We start from the raw sequence: 23,012 nt of genomic DNA on the forward strand, positions 1-23,012 counted from the left end.
TGACACACAGGAGGCGCTTAATAAATATTTGTAGAATGAATGAATAAAAACAATGAAAGAAGCCTTGCTCCCTTTTAAACTGAAAATCTTGGAGTGACAAGAATAAAACAGAACAAAGAAATAAAAAAAAAAAAAAAACGGGAAGCGTGTTTGCCTACATTTTATATATCAACATTATTGCTACTTTTAAGATCCACAGACATCGTATTTTGCTGCTGCTTCTCTCCGTAACAGACTTTAGTCAGATGTATTGGAGAGAAAAAAAGAGAGAAACGTTATTTTATTTTCCCCTAAAATCCATATTCAATAGTTTTATTTTTCTGTTACTCTTCTCAGGATGCCGTTCTATTACGCACCAAATTTCCCATGTCCATTTTATCCTCTTTCTCCCATTAGAATGATACTGCATTTTTCTGATGTGACGGCAGCGTGTTGTACCCACTTCCTTTCTTTGTGGCTGAGGCTTGACCTAACTTCTTCATCTATGCGTTAAAATCCTGCAGGGTTCCAAGCACAGACAGCATGAAACACACATCTAGCCTCATGGAGGGCTTCTTTGCATGATTTGAAAAGCACTTCCAAGTCAGCTAAAAGGAGCTTAAAAATGTTGCAACAGAAAATATTATTCTTTCTCTGGGGCCATACATTTTTACTGAAGAGGAGAAGGAAACAAAATTTGACCTACCGAGGGTGGGATCATATTCCCAGATGAACCGTTTGGTCAGAAATCTCACTACAAGAGCTGTGGAAGAAAAGAACAACATTTCAAAAAGTAATTTGTTAATTTGCTTAGCGCACCTATCTTTTTAAAGAAAGCGAAATGCTCCACACAACCCTATAAATGCTTTATATTTCCTTGGTATGTAAACCGAATAAATTTTTTATGTTTATTCAAGTAATTTTCCAATTTCATATTATGGCCTAAAAACCATTGTATGTTTGAATGGGTTTATTGTGCATTAGTCAACAATTAGATTTGTTGCTTTAGTCACAAGGTTAAAAACAAAACAAACGTATAATGTGAAAATGCTCATATATAAAATTTTTAGCAAAATGATGAATTCAGATATAAAAGGTCACAATACAGGTATCCGAAGTTTGTATATTGATAAGGATTGGCAAAGGCAAGTTTTAAATGTGATAAAATTTTTAGTGTAACGAAAGATCACTAGCAGGTCATTTGCATTTTTAAAAAGTAGATATTCAAAATTAGGACTCTTTATTAGAGATCTGTGAAAGCTCATCAAAAGCAGCACTGACAGAATACAGTCAGAATCAGGTTCTGGAACTACACCACGCAGTTTGCTTTCATGATCTCCTCAATCCTCACTTCATCTTTATGAGGCAGGTACTATGATAATTCCCATTTTTCAGATCAGGAAACTGAGGCGCTGAGGGGTTAACTCATTTAATTAAGCTTATCTAGTTAGTTAGTGGCCTGGTAAGGATTTGAATCCAGGAAGTCTGTAACTTGTCCATTGTACCAAACCGAATTTAAGTCCTAGGCCATCTGGATAATATTTAACTGGAAGATGGGCTGGAGGAAAGCACTGAAATATATGGACTCTATTGTCCTTATAAATTGATGAGACATAGGCCAAACATTTTCTTACACTTGTAGTATAGTTGAAAACAGTGGTTTTAAATGAAAACAAAAAAAATTGGAGCGGGATGTCACAGGCACTTAAAAAATGGAATGAAAGCATTGGATCCTTTTCCTGAAAAAATATACGTGCACACATTTGGCACATAATTTAGCAGGCTCATGAGTCCTCCATAGACCCCTGATGGTCTCCCCGGGATCCCACTGACCTTACTAAAACATTCATTGTCTATCATGTTTTACAGTTTTAAAATACCCATTATAATGTGTATTTTTATTTTTACTGAAATGCCCTTAATGTAGCAGCCAAAAGATACTCCTTGAAGAAATAAAACTAGTTAGCGGAAGGTCACTGTCAGTCTTTGCCTATTCTCACTTTTAGCAACAACAGAGGTGTAACCTTCCTCCTGTAAAGTTTTATATGAGAGATGGCAGGTGTAAACTGCACGGGGACCTCACAAAACAGAGGACAACGTGGCTTCATGACGGGAGGCTGGAGACGGAAAGTACCAATGTTCTTTGTAATTACAGAGTGTGAGGCTGAATTCGAGCCAAAATATTTGCAGTGCCTAAAGTAGCAAGGCCACTGACCCCGTAATACTTCCCACAGTGACTGTACTTGTGGTTTTATCTGCAGTCTTCAGAGTCTGTCACTGTTCACTCTCTTGAGACTGAAACTTTTATTTTTACATACAGGATGCAGTAAGCAGTAAACATACTTTTTCTTTTTTACAATTAGCAACGTTAATAAACACTCAACAGCTCGCACGATTTAAAGAGTTCCATCTTTTGTTACACTAGGTAGTTGTTTTTTTTGTTTTTTGTTTTTTGGTTTTTTGAGACGGTATCTCCCTCTGTTGGCCAGGCTGGAGTGCAGTGGCGCCATCTCAGCTCACTGCAATCACCACCTTCCGGGTTCAAGCGATTCTCCTGCCTCAGCCTCCCAAGTAGCTGGGATTACAGGCCGGTGCCACACCACCCTGCTAATTTTCGTATTTTTAGTAGAGACGGGGTTTCACCATGTTGGCCAGGGTGGTCTCAATCTCCTGACCTTGTGATCTGCCCGCCTCGGCCTTCCAAAGTGCTGGGATTACAGGCGTGAGCCACCGAGCCCGGCCAGACTATGTAGTTTTAACACTAAAGGCTGCAACCTAGAAAACTTAATTATCTGCCATCATGAAAAAATGAGCTTTATTTTTTACGTAAGTGCGGTTTACAGTTCTTCAATTCCAAAACCATTTAAATTTGAATCATTTCTCAAAATCTTTAAAAAATGTATTAGACACTCTGTCAGCTTTCAAAACCAAGTATACTGAACATAATTGAATCATTTGTAAATGCCTGGATCTCAGTTAAGAACCTTGGTTAGTGCCTGTGCAGTTATGCAGCAATACTTTCTGAAGCTGTAGAGTGGATTGGGCAAAACAGCTCTAGAGTGCTAGAGGTTTTGAGCATATATATGTATACGAATGTTCAAAAACTCAAAAAAGTTATATATATTGACTATTCTATATCAATATATTCACAACAGTTGTATAACTTATTACATTTAAATAATAAATATATTCAAAATAGTTATATAATTTATTAAATTTAAATAATAAAATTTAATCCCAAACAATTTATTGTTTATACAATAGATATTAAAATTTATTAAATTTTAATAAATTTCTAAATTATCAATAAATTAATAATCTAATTTAACTATAATTAATGAAAACAGGTACTATAAAGATTGATCTCATTTCCTTTTGACTCCCTACCCTCTCCATCCCGACTATCTTGAGCAAAGTTTGTCTTTGGAAGTAAAATGGTGGTACTGATTTTTACTGCTACCGGAATTCTGATTTAAGGCCTTGTTGCTCCAGAAGTTTCAAGGTTTGACATATTTGATTAGTAGTTACTCTTGAGTCTCTGCCTTCTGAAATATTTTATTTTCTTCCCATTGCCTTGACAACCCATACCTTTCCATTAAAGAAGCCAAACATGTCCAATGGCTAATGTAGGGAAGACTGTTTTCCTCCTTTTGCCTAATTTACAACCTACTTGGCTAATTCTTCATCATCTGTGGTTCCATTTCAGTATTACTGGTACTATGAATTTTATGATTATTAATGAAAGTTGGTTTCTAACAAAATGGAAAATTTGGTAAGTAAAATTTAATCCAATAAAATATTTTTAAAAGCCACTTAATGTAATCATTCAGTGGCATGCTATTCCATTCATAAGTAAGAGCTAAAGGTAAATCCATTACATTAAAATAGTCATGTTATTTCTAAAAATTAACCAATCTATGCTGTTTACTCGAAATAATTCCTGACAACATTATCAAGAAGAAGTAGGCATCAGAAGTGCCAGATTTAGTGTCAGAATAATATTTTAAAATGAAAATTAATTAGGTATGATCTGTACAGTAAATTAGCTTCAGCAAGAAATCAACTCTTCAAGGTAAATGTAAACTAACACACATGCTATTCCTTATTTAAGAGTCATATTCAAGAGAGATTCAGGTAAGACTTTCAAATGTTACCTTTCAGTATCATACTTGAAAAATATGTCATTACTTTTCTTTATAGAATTCAGGAAGTAATTTGATTGACAATGTATATAATGCAATTTTTTAAAAGATACTTAAGCATATGTAACCTCCTACGCAATTGTGATTGTTCTTTTCCATAGGTCTCCAGGCATAGAGCTATTGCCATATAACAAATCCACCCCGAAAACTCTGTAGCATACCACAATAAGTATTTATTATGGAAAAATATTGGAAAATTTTTTTCCAGCTGGAAAAAGTATTACATATTTATGGGACTGTGGTGAGTTGATTGCATTGGAAAAATATAACTAAAAGAGTTTAAAATGGCCAGGACAGATTTTTTTTAGGTTAGGAAAAGAATTTCTGCTCCAATTAAAAGTGCTTCAAGGAATACTACTCATCACCTTCACATCATGAATACCTTTTGAATTTTGTCTATGATCCTGGTAACACACCCCATGAAGACTCTTGATTTAATATACACTCCACAACAGTACAACATTCATATAATAATGAAAACTTACTACAGATGTATATTAAGTGATTTATATCATTTTCATTTGTAACCTGTAGTGCCTTCACAAAAAATACATACTTTTAAGTTGTAGAATCAGGTAACTTTAAAATACCTTTTAAGGGACTTCTACAGGAGTTTGCCAACTTTGGGACAATTCCGTCACAAAGAGTTTCAAATATTTTTGAAAAACAAAAATTTGTGTTATATAAAGAGAAGGCAAATGCGGATAATACTAGCACAACTTTAGTCCATTATAGGTTGTGATATGTATATTTACCACTTGTTATCTGAATCATTTTTCCCATGTTGGTTTATAATCAAAAAATTAGAAATGTTAAAGCTTAAAAACTACATGAATAAATTATAATAAACTTACATAGTATCCTAAGTATGAAACTTTTCAAAGTTGGGATGCCTCCAGGAGATAGAGTAGCTCTCTTCATTTCTCCTCCATTTTCATTTCATTATAGTACTTACAGCATAACTACTTGACATTATCTTGACCAGCAAAAACCAGGAGGCAATGATATACATTGCCAAGTCCACAAGGGTTGTAAAATCAACACTAAATTGTTTTCAGTTTGATTTTTATGATCTACAGTTAAAATGTCATAATAAATAAAAAAAGTGTTTAAAAAATAATGGAAGTGAGAAGAATGAGAGCATTTGATGCAATGTGGGAACTGTTTTCTCATTTCATTAAGCATGACCTCAATTTAAATAATCTTATAAAAATTATAATGGAAAAAGTTTGACAGTAATGCAGTAGTGTTATTATTATTCATCTTCAGTTAGCGTGTGCTCTATTAGGTTAGGCATTATGGTAAATACACATGTATCTTTACTCTTCACTTCCTTATAGTATGGAATATATGGACATGGACATAAATACGATGTATGTATATTGATGAAGAAACTGAAGCTCAAATTGTTTACATTTCTTCCTACAATGTGGGCTTACTCTTTCCTGGCCTCAGGATCTACATTCTCTTTTTACAGATGAGGGCTTTGCTACCAGGGAGCTTAAGAGTCTTACTGGGGTATTCCTCTATTGTCTAAACCCTTAATCTGAAAAATTCCATGGAGAATGTTGTATATGCCTTATACATATATATAGATTTTTACACATACAAACATTCTTCCATTTGAAAAAAATGCATAATCTAGTCTCAATCTTCTTTTGTTACAAAAGAAAAGACTAAAAACCCTGGTGAAAATGAAACCTGAAATGTCTATTAAAATCTGATATTTTAGACATAAACTTCTGACCATTTATTATCCTCTTTTATTGCCTCGGTGTGGAGCACCAACACTATTCCCTTAATTCTAACAAACATGGTGTGCTAACACACACACAACGTAATTATCCTCATGATACCATTTTGCTTCACCATCTTAATTTACTTGACTGTACATTTCTTACAGGGTTTATTGCTATTATTTTAAATATAGTGCAGGGATCATTACATATTTGGAATGTTCCATAAATATTTACAAGTCGATGTTAGTTTAGCTTAGCGCCCTTAAAAGCCCAAATGAACTAACAGCTTGTCAGTATTTTAAGCAGGTAACCCAGACTGGAATTAAGTCAAAGAAAGGGGAACAGAAACACATATTTAAAATGTACTAACTCATATCCAGATAGCATTTCTACCTGTGGTATCTAATGAAGCATCCCCTCCTCTTTGAAGTCTTCCCTGGCCTTCCCAAGCCATTAATCACTCACATGTGGCATGAAATACCTTGTAAACATTTATTTATATTCTTGTATGTCTTAGAAATGGTGAATGATCTAAAGTCACAGATTAAGCCTTGTTCATCTTTATGTCCCATGGCTGGCATGGCACTTGATACATATGTGCCCAATAGGTATTTGAGAACTGAATGAGAAAACAATGAACATTTCTTTAAGCTATGTGACTCACTACTGCTATTGTCCTTGGCTCTGTACTCTAGCATGTTTTTGTTACTTGAAAGACATGTTCTTTCAAGTGGGACTTTCATTTTTTGAAAATATATTGACCACGTCTCTGGTCAGATGTCCATTTGGTCAACCTACGTTGTACACCTGATTGAGAAAGGCAAGACCCAGCACTCTTACTCTCCTAGGCCAGAGAGGAACTGCTACCCCTGACCTCACATCACTATCAGCCCTAAATTTAACACAAACCCTTAAGTGGTCAAAAGGCTTCAGAGAAGTAAAAATGAGTGTGACTCACAAAAACAGAGAAGACTCTACCCTAGATTTGCGGAGATAGTTTCTCATTGAATGAATTAATTTTGTAGAACTAAGTATCCGTTTATTAATCATATAGTTGTTAGATTAAAGTGTATATGCCTTTAGAAAATGCCATTAGGTAAGTTTTAGCTATATCTTAAATAAAAACACTACTGGGATTTCTTGAAGGTTAAATATCAAAAGGGGGCTTAAGTATATATTAAATACTGACTATATGCTTATTTAATTTTCATAAAAACTCTTAAAAGTAGAAATTAATGTTCCCACTTTACGTATAAGAAACCTAACCAGAAAAGTGAATAAATTGTCTAATTTACAAAGCGTTTAAGTGATAAAACTGATATGAACCCAACTTTGTTTACCTTAAAACCCGTACTTTTTCCAATATACAATACTTCCCACTATATTTTAATATTTCTATGTATATGATATAATTTTACATGCTTGATTTTTTCAATATGAGCATACATCCTATGGAGAAGCATGCTTTGAAAAGGGAATATTTTGTTCGTGATTAGATTTATTCTTCCTTAGTGGAGAAAATATCCATGACCAGAAACCATGGCAACACAGAAAGAGAATATGAATTTCGAGAAGCAAGAAGAAAACTTTTGGATAAATAAGATTTTTGTTTTTCTCTTGAAAACGTCTTTAAGAATGCTGCAGATGAGGAAAACAAGTATCTGAAGATGTAGGCGATGAAGCAGTATGCGAAAAGCAAATTTTTTTTACGAGTTTCCTCAGTCATTAACAATAAAAATTAGCATACCAGAAGCCATTTTAGGCAGTGAGGAAGTCAGCAAAGAAAATAAGATACAGTTTCTATTCATAAAGCGTTGAAAGTTTGCACCTTTGCATGTCCCAGGAAAAATATAAAGATATGTGGGTAATTTTGAATATTATCCAATTCAAGTCCTGTTATGACGCCTATTCTTATTGCAAGGACTGAGTAAAAGGGAGGCCAGACTGAGGTGAGCTGGATTCACTTGAGTGCCTCACAGGGAGCAAACTTGTGTTTTCCAGAAAAAATTTAGTAGATAAAATAGGAATAATGTATATGGTGTGTCAGCCTTAAAATGGTTTGTCTTCCAGTTTAATGACAACAACGCAGTGGGTCTCCCTAAATAAGAGGCAATTCAGCTCCTTCTTCTTCCCTCCCTCACCTGCACCTCGAGCAACCTCCTATCAAATCAAGCCTCCAAATCGAATTTTCCAATTCCTTGTCCCCTGGGTCCAACACTTTTGGTTCTTCATACCTTGTTCCTGGGTCTTGCTTCTATCACCAACCCTCAAGGACTGCTTTTTTACAGCAGTCCTTCCTCTCTTTTCTGTGACTGTTCTGGTCTCCTCCAAGAAATATGGGTCATTGTGCCTCAGATGAGGTGTGAAGTATGAGATCCCAGCACCGAGTGAGTCCTGGCCTAGAAAGCCACCTGGGGACCATGGCAGCTAGTTGAAGCTTCACTTTCACAGCTGTTGGTAATGGCTGAGACCAAGATTATGCAAGTTTGGAATACTGGAGCCCTTAGTCAAAGGAGATGAAAAACTATTTCTGAAGTGAGGAGCTGTTCTAGAAGGCAATGGAAATGAGTTGGATTGGAAATAAGATGCCAAAACAACAACAACAACAACAAAAACTCAGAAAATTGTGTAATTTGAAATGTTAGATCTTTAAAAAAAAGGGGCTCAGAGCAAAGATGTGTACACAAAAACTAGATTTCAGATACATTTGCTGATAATTGAATGCAATAATTTTCAAATGCTTATCCATTTTGATCTCCTGTCAAATCTATCTTTCTCCACATATGTGACTTTCACACACTTTCATTTCGTCAATAAATATTTATTGACCACTGTGCAAAGCACCAAAGAAAGCAAGACTGAGAGGATGCCTAGGCACAATATCAGAAATGACTTTATATTAAAGCTAAGCCATAAGCTGAGTCTTAGAAGACTGAAGCTCATTATTTTAGGAAGAGCATTTCAAGCAGAGAGGAAGTCCCAAGACACAAGAGAACTAGTTCAGTTAGAATCACACGTGGTTCAGGGTGGGAAGAGTGGCATGTCGGGGGAGCTATGTTGGTGGGGGGGTCAGGTTGTGACATTCTTTAGAGCCCAGACTATGAAGGAGCTCCTATGTCACATGAAGGAGCTTGGATTTTACTCTGAAGTTTTTGAGCATACAGGGGTTCTGAGTAGGAGAATGGCTTGATTTGATCTGGTCATCTTGGGGACTGTTCATTGATTAGAGGTGGACAGTGAGGGAAAGGGATTAGTGCAAAGACTCCATATGAAATGAAAGTCTGGGGGTAGCATTATTCTTTGAGAATATAATGGGGAATATAACGGGGAAACAAATTAAAAATGATGTTGGACTTGAACATGTTGAATATAAGACATGAATGAAAACATCATGTAGAGAATTACCATCCATCCATCCATTCATCCATCCTTTATCCTGCCATTCATCTGCCTATTTATCATACATACACAATTATTGAATGTTTATCATGCCCCAGGTACTGTGCTAGGCACTGTCCCATAAGCAGTGGACATCAAAGCCTGAAGCTGGAGAGAATGATCCTTGCCAGAGTGCCACCTTCTGGTGGGTGGTGGCATGCAGTGGGCATGGTTAACATGGTCCAGGTAGACAGTTTAAGTAGAAGACGACTTAACTTAGAATTCTATTTTCAGATTCATCTCATGGTGGCATCTCTTGCTTTTTATGTTCTCCTCCACCTAAACTCCTCAGATGTTTTAGCCAAACTAAAAAATTAACAGATCAAGCCAGGGGACAAATATCTCTTCATATAGTGATTGTTTCTGAAGGAACCCTCTCCCTTACCCCTTATTTCACCTGTCCCCTTTTTCTATTCCCTGTGAAGGTCAAAATAAATTGACATTGAAAAAAACAACCATTTGGCGTTATAAAAAATAAAATTGAGCAATTTAATGGAAATTTAAAATGAATGCTATATAAAATGCATGCTTTATAATGCCAGAAGTTAAAATGAGAAGTAAATTAGTTCCAGATGGGGGTCTAGGGATTGCTTTTAAATTACTGTGTTTGCTTAAGCCTGAAAATTTTGACTACTCTTGCATTCTCACAAAAATATCACTGAGAACACATCAGTTCTCTGTATAAATCATTTCTTAAGGCTAAGTGGTGTAATCTCCAAGAATTATTAGGGAAACACTTTTGTTTTTGAAAATCTAGCCTGGGAGTCTAGCTTCAGTGCACCTCAAGTTCTGAAAATTGACTTTTATTTTTTAAACTTGGAAATGGTAAGGTAAAGGTTAATCTGGTCCTGGTAATTTGGTTTTAGGCTGACACACGATGAGGGGAAAAATGGCAGAATCATTGCTTTTAATTCCTAACAAGTTTGAAAAGCAGTAGCGATACTGGAATGCTTAAAAATAATGCAAAATCAAGAAAAATGTTAATTTTCTATAGAAAATTAACCTGTATGATTAAATGATAATATTTTCTTGAATAATTTAAATTGACAGTAAAAACAAGAGAAAATAAATTTGGAATACGGTAATCAACTGATTTGGTTTTATCCTTTTGTTTGTGTCTTGAAGGTTAATAAATCAAAAGGGTTTTGTGTCCAAGATTTCAAACCAATTTTATATAAGTTGAAAATTTTTATTTATGTTAATTTTAAAAGTGATGGTTAATAAATAAATTACTAAATTTCCCAAGGCAGTGTTTTCAATTTAATAACTTATATTTCATTCCAAACCATCATGTTTAAACAGAATTATTTGTAAGGTATTAAGCATTTTGTTAAGTTGTCAAGGGATTTGGATATAAAATTGAGATTTTTAATTTTTACTTTTTCTTGGAAAAAGAAATACATATGATGTTAATGCCTAAATTTTTTTCCTACACTTATGTTACTAGGGCACATAAGAAATTGACAACTGAAAACATCTGGACTTTAATGTGGACATAAAAGTGACTCAGAGTGACTAAGTATCCCAGAGAAGCAGAGGAGTATCTGGCATAATCCTCACTGGATGACCTCCTTATAGGGATCCAAGGATCTTACAAGTTACTCTCTTCATCATGTCCTTTTCTTTAGACTGATCTGGGTTCCTGTCCAGATGGACACATACAGTTCATTTGCAGTTCCTAAATAGGCTGTGCCTATGGATTCTAGTCCAGGCAGAAAACCTCTAACAGTAGGGTGTCTCCATTTGCAGCCCAAACACCACTCCCATGACTACCTTTATACCCCATAAGAAGACAGGAAGCCTTAAACATAGGGAGAACCAGGGCCTGGTGAAATAAGGGTGTGAGTGGAAGGAATTATGTGTGTTTGAGCTGGAAAAGCATCCCAATTATGAAAAGCTTAGAAGCCAGCCTAAGAAATTTCCAATTATGTTTAGGATGCTGGGAAGCCATTAACGTATTATTAACCAAAATATGACATGAACATATTTTTGTTTTATAAAGGTCACTGCTGTTTCAATGCCAAGATGAACTAGGAGGAGGAAGGTAATCATGGAGACAAAAGGCCTAGTTAGGAGTCATTTCCAGTACTACAAAGGGAAAGAAAGTAGCACTGAAAGGTTTCCCGTTCACTCCCACCATTAGTAAATGTGTCTAATAATAATTGGAAATATACAGTATGTGACCTATTCAGACTGGCTTCTTTTACTTTGCAATGCACACTTAAGGTTCATCCATGCCATTGCCTGGATTGATCACTTATTTCCTTTCATTGCTGAATATTCTATTGTATGGATATACCACAGTTTGCTTACCCAGTAACTAAATGAAGAACATCTTGGTTGCTCCCAGTTTTTGGCAATTATGTTTTGGCAATAAAGATGTGCATGCAGGTAACTGTGTAGACATAAGTCATCAAGTCAGTTGGGCAAATATTTAGATGTATGATGGTTGGATTATGGTAAAGACTTTGTTTAGCTTTGTAAGAAACTGCCAAACTCTTTTAAAACTGGCTGTACCATTTTGTATTCCCACCAGTAATGAATGAGAGCCCCTGTTGTTCTACATCCTTCTCAGCATTAGAATATCACTTTGTCGGGCTTTTGGCTTTGGATTTTAGCCATTCTAATAGGTGTATTGGTATCTTGTTGTTTTACCTTGTAATTCTGTAATTACACATGATATTGGGAATATTTTCATGTGATTTTTTGCTATCCATGTATCTTGTTTGATGGGGTGTCTGTTAGATCTTTTGCCCATATTTTATAAATGAGACTTGATTTTTTAGAGAAATTTTATGTTCACAGCAAAATTGAGCAGAAAGCACACAGAGTTTCCACATACTCTGTGCCCTACCCACCCCTCTCCCCGCCACACACAGCCTCCCCCATTATTCATATCACATACTAGTGTGGTAACTTTTTTTTTTTTTTTTTTTACAGTTGATGAATCTACATTGATACATTATTACTACTAAAAGTCTATAGCTTTTGCTATGGTTCACTCTTGGGGTTGTATATTCTGTGGGTTTTGATGTGTGTGTGTGTGTATGTGTGTGTGTATACATATATAATTTATATATATATAATGACATGCAACTACTATTATAGTATCATACAGAATAGTTTCACTGTCTAAAAGTCCTCTGTGTTCTGCCTATTCATCCCTCTCTTTCCCCTAAATCTTAACAACCTCTGATCTTTTTACTGTCTCCATAGTGCTGCCTTTTCCAGAATGTCATATAGTTGGATCATGTAGTGTGAAGCCTTTTCAGATTGCCTTCTTTCACTTAGTAATATGCATTTAAGTTTCCTCCATGTTTTTTCATGGCTTGATAGCTCCTTTCTGTTTAGTGCTGAATAACATTCCATTGTCTGATGTACCACAGTTTATTTATCCATTCATTTACTGAAGAATATCTTAGTTGCTTCCAAGATTGGCAATTATGAATAAAAGTTCTACAAATATCCATGGGCAGGTTTTTGCAGGGATATACATTTTCAGACTATTTGGGTAAACATCAAGGAATTTGATTCCTGAATCACGTAGCAAGAGTACCTTTAGCTTTTAGTAAGAAACTGTCAAATGTCTTCCAAAGTAGCTACACTCGTTTTGATCTCCACCATCAATGACTGAGAGGTTTTTTTGCTCCACATCCTCACCAGCATTTGGTGTTGTTAGTGTTTTCGATTTTGCACAATCTAATAGGTGCGTAGTTGTATCTCACTGTTGTTTTCATTTGCAGTTCCTAAATGATACAAGATGTTGATAATCTTTCCATATGTTTATTTGATATCTGTATATCTTTTATGATGAGATGTCTTTTCAGATGTTTTACCCATTATTTTAGTTGAGTTGTTTTCATTGTTGAGTTTTAGAAGTTCTTTGCATATTTTAGATCACAGTCCTTTATCAATTATGTCTTCGGCCAATATTTTCTCCCAGTCTGTGGCTTGTCTTATGATTCTCTAGACAGTGTTTTCTCACAGAGAAGTTCTTAATTTTAATGATCTGTTTAGAAATTATTTCTTTCATGCATCATGCCTTTGTGTTGTATAAAAAAGTCATCACCATACCCAAGGTCACACAGATTTTCTCCTATGTTATCTTCCAGGAGTTTCATAGTTTTACAATTTACATGAAAGTCTGTGTCTCATTTTGAGTTAATTTCTGTGATTGGTGTAATATCTATATCCAGGTTCATTTCTTTCTTCTTCCTTTTTTTTTTTTTTTTTTTTTTTTTTGCATGTGGATGTCCAGTGTTTCCAACATCATTTGGTTAAAAGACTGTATTTTCTCCATTCTGTTGTCTTTGCTTCTTTAGCAAAGTTGACATTATTTGTGTGGGTCTATTTCTGATGTCTCTATTCTGTTCCATTGATCTATTTATCTATTTTTTCACCAATACGATACAGTCTTCTGATTACTGTAGCTTTATAAAACTTGAAGTCAGTCCTCGAATGTCCTTCTCATTTAATATTGTGTTACCTATTCTGAATCTTTGGCTTTTCCATATAAACTTTTTAAAAAATTTTTATTTTAATATATATTTTTTGAGATGGAGTCTCGCTCTGCTGCCCAGGCTGGAGTGCAGTGGTGTGATCTCGGCTCAATGCATCCTCCACCTCCCAGGTTCAAGTGATCCTCCTGCCTCAGCCTCCCAAGTAGCTGGGATTATAAGCATGTGCCACCATGCCCTAATTTTTGTATTTTTGGTAGAGATGGAGTTTCACTATGTTGATCAGGCTGGTCTCAAACTCCTGATCTCAAGTGATCTGCCCGCCTCAGTTTCCCAAAGTGCTGGGATTATAGGCATAAGTCACGGTGCCCAGCCTCCATATAAACTCTAGAATCAATTTGTTGATGTCCACAATACAATTTGCTGAAATTTTGATTTCAATTGCATTGAATCTGTACACCAAATTGGGAGGAACTGACATCTTGGCAATACTGATTTGTTCTATACATGAACATGAAATATTTTACGACTTACTTAGTTTTTCTCTAATTTCTCTTATCAGAATTTTGCAGTTTTCCCCGTAGAGGTCTTACACATATTTTTGTTAGATTTGTGGCTAAATACTTCATCTTGTGATAACATAAATGGTAGAATGTTTTAAATTTCAACATTTTTTCCACTTGTTCATTGCTGGTATATGGGAAAGTGATTGACCTGTATCCTGTAATCTTTCCGTAATTGCTTATCTGATCTGGGAGTTTTTTGTATATTCTTTTTAAATTTTCTACATAGATGATCACATAATTTGTGAACAAAGACAATTATATTTTTTCTTCCCAATTTGTATTTTCCTTTTTCTGTCTTATTCCACCAGCTAGGACAGCATTATGATGTCAAAAAGGACTGGTCAAAGGAGTTATTCTTGCTTTGTTACTGATCTTAGAGAGAAAGCACTTGGTTTCTCACCATTAAACGTAATGTTAGCTATGAGTTTTTTGAAAAATGTACCTTATCAAGTTGAGAAAGTTCTCCTTTATTCCTAGTTTGCTGAAAGTTTTTATCATTAATGGGTGTTAGATTTTGTCAAATGCTTTTTCTGTATCAGTTGGTATGATCATGTGATTTTTCATTCTTTAGCCTTGATTTGATACATTTCATTAATTAATTTTTGAATGTCAACCAGTCATTCCCATTTATTTGGAATAAATTCCACTGGGTCATGGCATATACACCTTTTTATTCATTGCTGGATTCAACTTGTGAATATTTTGTTCAAGATTTTTGCATTTATGTTCATGTGCGATATTGGTCTATAGTTTCCTTTTCCCTTAATACCTTTGCCTGCTTTGGGGATTAGGATAATACTGGCCTCATAGAATGAGTTAGGACATATTCCCTTTGCTTCTATTTTCTGGAAGAAATTATAGAGAATTGCTATGATTTTTTGCTTAAATGTCTGATAGAACTCACCAGTGAACCCATCTGGGCATGGAACTTTCTGTTTTGGGAGGTTATTGATTATTGATTTAACTTCTTTAATAGGTATGTGCCTGTTCTGGTTGTCTATTTCTTCTTGTGTGAGTTTTGTAGATTGTGTCTTTCAAGGAATTTATTTATTTCATCTAGGTTATAAAATTTGTGGGCTGAAATATTTGCCCATATAGTATTCCTTTATTATCCTTTTAATGTCCATGAACTCTGTCATGATATCTATCCCCTCTCTCATTTCTGCCGTTAGTAATTTGTATCTTCTTTTTCTTGGCCTGGCTAGAGGCTTGTCAATTTTATTGCTCTTTTCAAAGAATTAATTTTTAGTTTTGTTAATTTTTCTATAGATTTTCTATTTTTAATTACATTGATTTCTGCTCTAGTTGTTGTTATTTCTTATCTTCTGTTTATTTTGTGTTTAATTTACTCTTCTATTTCTAGTTTCCTAAGGTGGAAGCTTATGTTATTGATTTTAGATCTTTATTCCTTTTTAATACATGAATTCAATGCTACAAATTTTTCTTTAGTCACTGCTTTTGCTGTATGACACAAATTTTGATAAGTTGTATTTTTACTTTCATTTAGTTCAAATTATTTTAAATTTCTCAAGATTTCTTCTTTCACCCATATGTTATTCAGAAGTGTGTTGTTGAGTCTTCAAGTATGTTGGGATCTTTCCAACAAACTTTCTGTTGTTGATTTCTAGCTTACTTCCATTGTGGTCTGAGAACATTCTTTGTATGATTTGTATTCTATTAAAATTTTTGAGGTGTTTTTTATGACCTAGAATGTGGTCTATCTTATGAATGTTCTCTGTTAGCTGAAGAAGAAAAAATGTGTATTTTGCTGTCATTGGATGAAGTAGTCTATAGATGTCAATTATATGCAGTTTATTTATGGTGCTATTGAGTTGAACTGTGTCCTTACTGATTTTCTACCTGCTGGATCTATCCATTTTTGATAGCAAGGTATTGAAGTCCCCAGCTATAATGGTGAATTCATCTATTTCTCCCTAAATTTCCATCAGGTTTTACCTCACACATTTTGATGCTCTGTTTTTAGGCCCATATATATATTAAATATTATTATGACTTCTTGGGGAGTTAACTCTTTTATCATCATGTAATGTTCCTTTTAATCCATTATAATTTTCCATTCTCTGAAGTTTGTTCTGTCTGATATTAGTATAGCTATTCCAGTTTTCTTTTTATTGGCATTATCATATTTCTTTCTCTATCCCTTTACTTTTAATCTATATATGTCTTTATATTAAAATATATTTTATATTGGATGCACTCTGACAATCTCTTTTAATTGATGTATTTAGATCAATGATGTTTAAAATGATTACTGATATATGAAATTAATATCTATCATATTTGTTATGTTTTCTATTCATTGCCTTTCTTCTTTGTTTCTATTTTTTGTCTTTTACTTTTTTTCTATCTTTTCTGGTTTTAACTAAGTGTTTTATTTCATTCTATATTCTCTCCTTTTCTATTATATCAATTTTACTTTTTTTTTTTTACTTCATTTAGTACTTGCCTTGGAGTTTGCAAAAGATATAAATTTACAATTAATCCAAGTCCACTTTCAAATAACACTACACCACTTTATGGGTAGAGTAATACCTTATAACAATAAAATAATCCTAATTCCTCCCTCCTGTCCATCATATCTTCATTGTCATCCATTCAATTTATACATGAGCTATTACAAATACATTGTTTCCTTTACTACATTGACAAACTGTTATTTGTTAGCTAAATTAAGAGTAAGAAAAACTAAAGTTTTAATTTTACCTTTAAAATTACCTTTTTCTGTAATGCTCTTCCTTTCTTTAGGTACAATCCAGTTTCTGAGCTATATCATTTCCCTTCTCTGAAGAATGTATCATATCTTTTTTTTCAAGGCAGGTTTATAGGCAGCAAATTCAATTTTTGTTGTCCAAGAAAGTCTTAATTTATCCTTCACTTCTGAAGAATAATTTTTCAGGGTATAGAATTCTAGGTCGATGGATTTTATTTTTTGTCAAAAGCTTCAGATATTTCATTTCACTCTCTTCTTGCTTGCATAATTTCTGAGGAGAAGTTTGAATATTATATACCTGGCTATCATTCTTTGGCATTTATCCTGCTTATGTTCTCTGTGCTTCCTGGATGTGTGGTCTGGTGTCTGACATTAATTTGGAGGAAATTCTCAGTCATCATTTTTTCAAATACTTCTCTTATTTTCTATTTCCTCTCCTTCGGGTATTGCCTCTCTATGTATGTTGCATGGAAAATAACATACATTTGTACCACAGTTGTACCACAGTCCTTGGATATTCTGTTCTATATTTTTCAGTGTCTTTTCTCTTTGCTTTTCAGTTTTACCAGTTTCTATTGACATATCCTTGAGCTCAGAGATTTTCTTCCTTTGGCCGTGCCCAGACTCATTAGCAAAGAGACTGAGGAAAAAGGCATTTAAAGGCATTCTTTATTTCTGTTATAGACATTTTAATATCTAGCATTTCTTTAGAGATCTTTCTTAGAATTTCTATTTACATTAACCATGAGTTTTTGCATATTGTCTACTTTTTCCATTAGAGACTTTGGCATACTCTACCCATTTTTAAATCAGGTTTTTTTTTTCTTATTGTTGTTTTAATACTTCTTTGTATATTTAGGACATAAGTCCTTTTGCTCATACGTGTTATTTGCTTTGCAAATAACTTTCTAACTCTGTGGCTCATCTTTTCATTCTATTAACAGTGTCTTTAATATACCAGAAGTTTTAAATTTTAATGAACTCCAATTATCAATCTTTTTTTATTTTCATGGATCTTTTTTTTGATGTCACTTCTAAAAGGTCTTCATGAAACTGAAGTTTACCTAGATTTTCTCCTATATTATCATCTACAAACTTTACAGTTTTGCATTTTACATTTAGGTATATGATTTTTTTGATTGATTTTTGTGAAAAGTGTTCACCTGTGTCTAGACTTTGGTTTTTTTGCACTTACTTTTTACAGCACCAATTTGTTTTTCAAAAGCTATTCTTTCTACATTTACTTGCCTTTGCTCCTTGGTAAAATATCAGTTGACTTTATTTGTGTAGATCTATCTCTGAGCTCTTTATTCTGTTTCATTGAACTATATATGTCTATTCTTTCATGAATACCATGCTGTCCTACAGCCTTACAAGTAAGCCTTGAAGTCTGGTAGTGTTAATGATGGAACTCATTCTTCCTCTTTAATATTGTGTTGGCTACTCTAGGTTTTTTTACCTTTCCATATAAATTTTAGAAACAGATTGTTGATATCTACAAGATCAGTTGCTGGGATTTTACTTGAGTTGGATTGAATCGGAACTGGCATCTTAACAATATTGAGTCTTCCAATCTGTGAACATGGAATACTTCTCCATTTATTTAGATCTTCTTTATTAGATCAGAGTTTTATAATGTTTCTCACATAGATCTGGTATATATTTTGTTAGATTTATACATAAGCATTTAATTTTCTTTGTGCTGTTTTAAATGATAATGTGTTTTTAATTTCAAATTCCATCTGTTCATTGCTAGTATACAGAAAAGCAATTAACTTTTATATATTAACCTTGTATACTGTTATTTGATATAATTACTTATTAATTCCAGGGGTTTTGTGCTAATGTGGGGGAATTTTCTACATAGAAAATCATATCATTTGCAAACAAAGACAGTTGTATTTCTTCCTTCCCAATCTGCATATCTTTATTTCCTTTTCCTGTCTTATTACACTAGTTAGGTCTTCTGGTGAAATGTATAGAAGTGTTAAGAGGGGCTATCCTTGTCTTGTTTATGACCTTAATAGGGGAAAAATCCAATTTCTTACCCCTCAAGTATACTATCTTCATCTGGTTCTGCTGCTAGGCTAATGCTGGCCTTATAGAAAATATTCACTGCTTCTATTTCTGTAGAAAATTGTCTCATATTTTTCCAAATATTTGGTAGAATTCGCTAATGGAACTTCTGTCTGCTTTCTTTTTTAAAAAGTGTTGTGAACTGAATGTTTGTGTCCCTCCAAAACTAATATATGAAAATCCTGACCACCAGGAGGTGAGGTCTTTGGGAGACATTAGATCATGGGAATGAAACCCTCATGATTGGGATTAATGCCCTTATAAAAGACATTCCTGGGAGTTCTCTTACTCTTTTTCTCCCATTTGGGGGTTAGTGAAAAGACAGCTTACCTGGAAACCAGGAAGAGGGGCCTCACCAGATACCAAATCAGCCAGCACCTTAATCTTGACTCCCCAGCCTCAAGAAGTATGAGAAATCAATGTTTATTTTTTAAGCTACACAGTTTATTACACTCTTTTATAGCAATTCAAACTAACTGAAACAGAATGTTATTAATTATTGATTCAGTTTCTATTTCTTCAATAGATATAGGCTTTTTTGGGTTATCTATTTCTCACTATGTGAGTTTCGAAAATTTGTGTCTTTCAAAGAATTGGTCCAATTCACTTCATTTTAAAATTCGGGAACATAAGGTTATTCATAGTATTCCTCTATTAAACTTCGAATGTCAATTACCAGCACTAATTACTCCCTTTTCATTTCTGGTACTAAGTTGTATCTTCTGTCTTCTTGGTTAGCCTAACTAAAGATTTATCAACTGTATTGATCTCTGCAAAGAACCAGCTTCTGTTTTTGTTGACTTTACTGATTTCCCCTTTTCAATTTCACATGATTTCTGCCCTATGTTTTAATTTTTGTTTTTCTTTTGCTTGCTTTAGATTTAACTGTTCTTTCTCTAGTTTCCTAAATTGAAAGCCTAAATCATTAATTTTACATTGCTATTCTTTTTAAACAAATGCTTCCAATGCTATAAATGTCTCTCTAAGCACTGCTGTCACTGTCTATCATAATTTTGATAAATTCTATTTTTACTTTCATTGGCTTCAAAATATTTTATAAATTTATCTTGAATCTTATTTACCTTGTGTGTTATTTAGAAGTGTTTTGTTTAATCTCTAAGTATTGGGGGATTTTCCAACTATCTAGTTTGATTTCTAGTTTAATTTCATTATTGTCTGATAACATACTTTGTATAATTCATATTCTTTTAAATGGTTGAGGTATGTTTTATGGCCTAGAATGTGGTCTATCTTGTTGAATATTTCATGTGAATTTGAAAATAGTATGTATTTTGATGTGGTTGGATGAAATATTCTATAAATGTCAATCAGGTCGAGTTGACTGATAGTGATTTTCAGGTCAACTATATCCTTCCTGGTTTTTTCCTGCCTCCTTGGTCTTTCAAGTTACTGAAAGCAAGGTGATGTATTCTCCAATCATAATAGTGGGTTTGTCTATTTCTCCTTGCAGTTTGCCTCATATATTTTGATGCTCTGTTGTTAAGTGCATGTTAAGAATGTTATGCCTTCTTGGAGAATGAACTCTTTTATCATTATGTAATGTCCCTCTGTTTTAATCTATTCAGGCTGCTACAGCAAAATACTATAAACTGGGTGGTTTATGAACAACAAACATTTATTTCCAACAGCTCTGAAGGCTGAGAAGTCTAAGATCAAGGCAACAGCAGGTCAGTTCTCTGGTGAAGGACTATTTCTTGTTTCAGAGATGGTGCCTTCTCGCTGTGCCCTCACATGGTGGGAGGGACTAGCTAGCTTCTGAGGTCTCTTTTATAAGGGCGCTAATCCCAATCATGAGGGAAAAGCCTGATCACCTCCCAAAGGCCTTATCTTCTAATACTATCATCTTGGGAGTTAGAATTTAAACATATAAATTTAGTCAGGGGGATACAAACTATGAGAATTTAAACATATGAATTTAGTCAGGGGGATACAAACTATGAGACTATAATATCCTCTTTATCCCTGATAATTTTCCTGTTCCAAATTCTGCTTGTCTGAAATTAATTCAACTAGTACACCTTTCTTTTGATTCATGTTAGCATGGTCTATCTTTCTCAATCCCTTTAGTTTTAACCTGTGTCTTTAGATTTAAAGTGTGGTGTTTGTTTGTTGTAGACAACATTTTTTTAATTCACCCTGACAGTCTCTTTTAATTAGTGTGTGGAGACCATTTACCTTTGAAGTAATTATTGTCATAGCTGAATTAATATCTACCATGTTTCTGTTTTCTATTTGTTTCAATTACTCATTGTTTCTTTATTTTCTTCTTCTCCTTATTCTGGCTTCTATGGTTTCAATTAAGCATTGCATATAAATCCATTTTTGGACGTCTCTTAGCATATCGATTATACTTTTAAAAAATTTAGTTTGTCCTAGAGTTTGTAATATACATTTACAACTATCTAAGTCTACTTTCAAGTATACTTAGTATATACCACTAAGTATATACTTAGTATATACTTAAGTAGTGCAAGTTACTTTATAACGGAATGTTCCCAACTCTTCTCTCTCATCTCTTACATTACTGCCTTTCATCTTCCTTACCATATGCTATAATCACCCAATACATCATTCCTATTATCATTTGAATAACAGTTATTATTAAATCATTTTAAAAATAAGAAACACAAAAGATTTTGTTTTACCTTATTTATTCTTTCTCTATTGTTTTTCCCTTTTTAATGTAAATCTGAGTTTCTGACCTATGTAATGTTTTTTCTCCGTGAAGAATTTTTTTTAACATTTCTTGTAGGGCAACTCTGCTACCGATGAATTGTCAGTTTTTGTTTGCCTGAGAAAAATCTTCATTTCGCCTTTACTTTTAAAGGATAATTTCACAGGATACATAATTCTAGGTATTTTTTTTTTCTTTCAGAACTTAACATATTTCACTCCACTGTCTTCTTGCTTGGGTTCTGATGAGTCCACTATATAATTCTTATACTAGCTTCTCTATAGGAAAGATCTTCCCCCAACACCAACTTCTTTCAACATGTTTTTAGTCTTTGATTTTTTTTTTTTTTGGAGTTTTATATGATTTTCCTATGTGTATGTGTAGTTTTTTTGGTATTTACTCTACTTGTTGTTATCTGAGCTTTTGGACATGTGATTTGGTAGTTGTCATTAGTTTTGGAATATTCTAAGTTATTATTTCAAATATTTATTTTGCTCCTTTCTCTTTCTTCTTTTTATGGTATTCTAACTATGTGTACATCTTTTGACACTATCCTACAGTTCTTAGATACCCAGTGTGGGGAGTGTTCATTTTTATATTTTTCATTCTTTTTTCCCTTCGCATTTTATTTTGGGAAGTTCCTAATACGTATTTTATTTTATTTTATTTTTTTCTATTTTGAGATGGATTCTCGCTCTGTTGCCCAGGCTGCAGAGCAGTGGAGCAATCTCGGCTCACTGCAACCTCCACCTCCCGAGTTCAAGCTATTCTCCTGCCTCAGCCTCCTGAGTAGCTGGGACCACAGGTGTCTGCCACCACGCTCGGCTAACTTTTGTATTTTTAGTAGAGATGGGGTTTTACCTATTGGCATAACTTAAAGCTCACTGATTCCTTCCTCAGCTGTGTCCAAGCTAGTGATGAGCCCATGAAACACATTCTTCCTTTCTGTTAGTTTTGTTATTTCTTATTTCTAGCATAATATCCTTTTGATTTTTTTAAAGTTTCTATCTTTCACTTATATTACCCATCTGTTCTTGAATGTTGCCTATTTTTAATATTAGAGAACATTTCACAGTCCCATCAGCTTCTGTTCAGGTGAATCGATCTTGGCTATGATTTTCCGTATTTG

At 33.9% G+C, this 23,012-nt stretch overlaps 1 protein-coding gene across 2 annotated transcripts in view; it reads right to left on the minus strand.

Annotated features, from left to right (window-relative positions):
- RERG (RAS like estrogen regulated growth inhibitor) overlaps window positions 1–23,012 on the minus strand; it is a 112,343-nt gene that overhangs the window by 12,576 nt on the left and 76,755 nt on the right. Inside the window, exon 3 of one of the 2 annotated variants that reach the window (XM_007967762.3) lies at window positions 686–742. The exons of the other annotated variant lie outside the window; for it this stretch is intronic. Coding sequence (XP_007965953.1) covers window positions 686–742 — 57 coding nt within the window. The remainder of the gene's footprint in view (window positions 1–685; window positions 743–23,012) is intronic. 2 annotated transcript variants of the gene reach the window in all.

Source organism: Chlorocebus sabaeus, chromosome 11 (assembly GCF_047675955.1).
Source record: "Chlorocebus sabaeus isolate Y175 chromosome 11, mChlSab1.0.hap1, whole genome shotgun sequence".
NCBI lineage: Eukaryota > Metazoa > Chordata > Mammalia > Primates > Cercopithecidae > Chlorocebus > Chlorocebus sabaeus.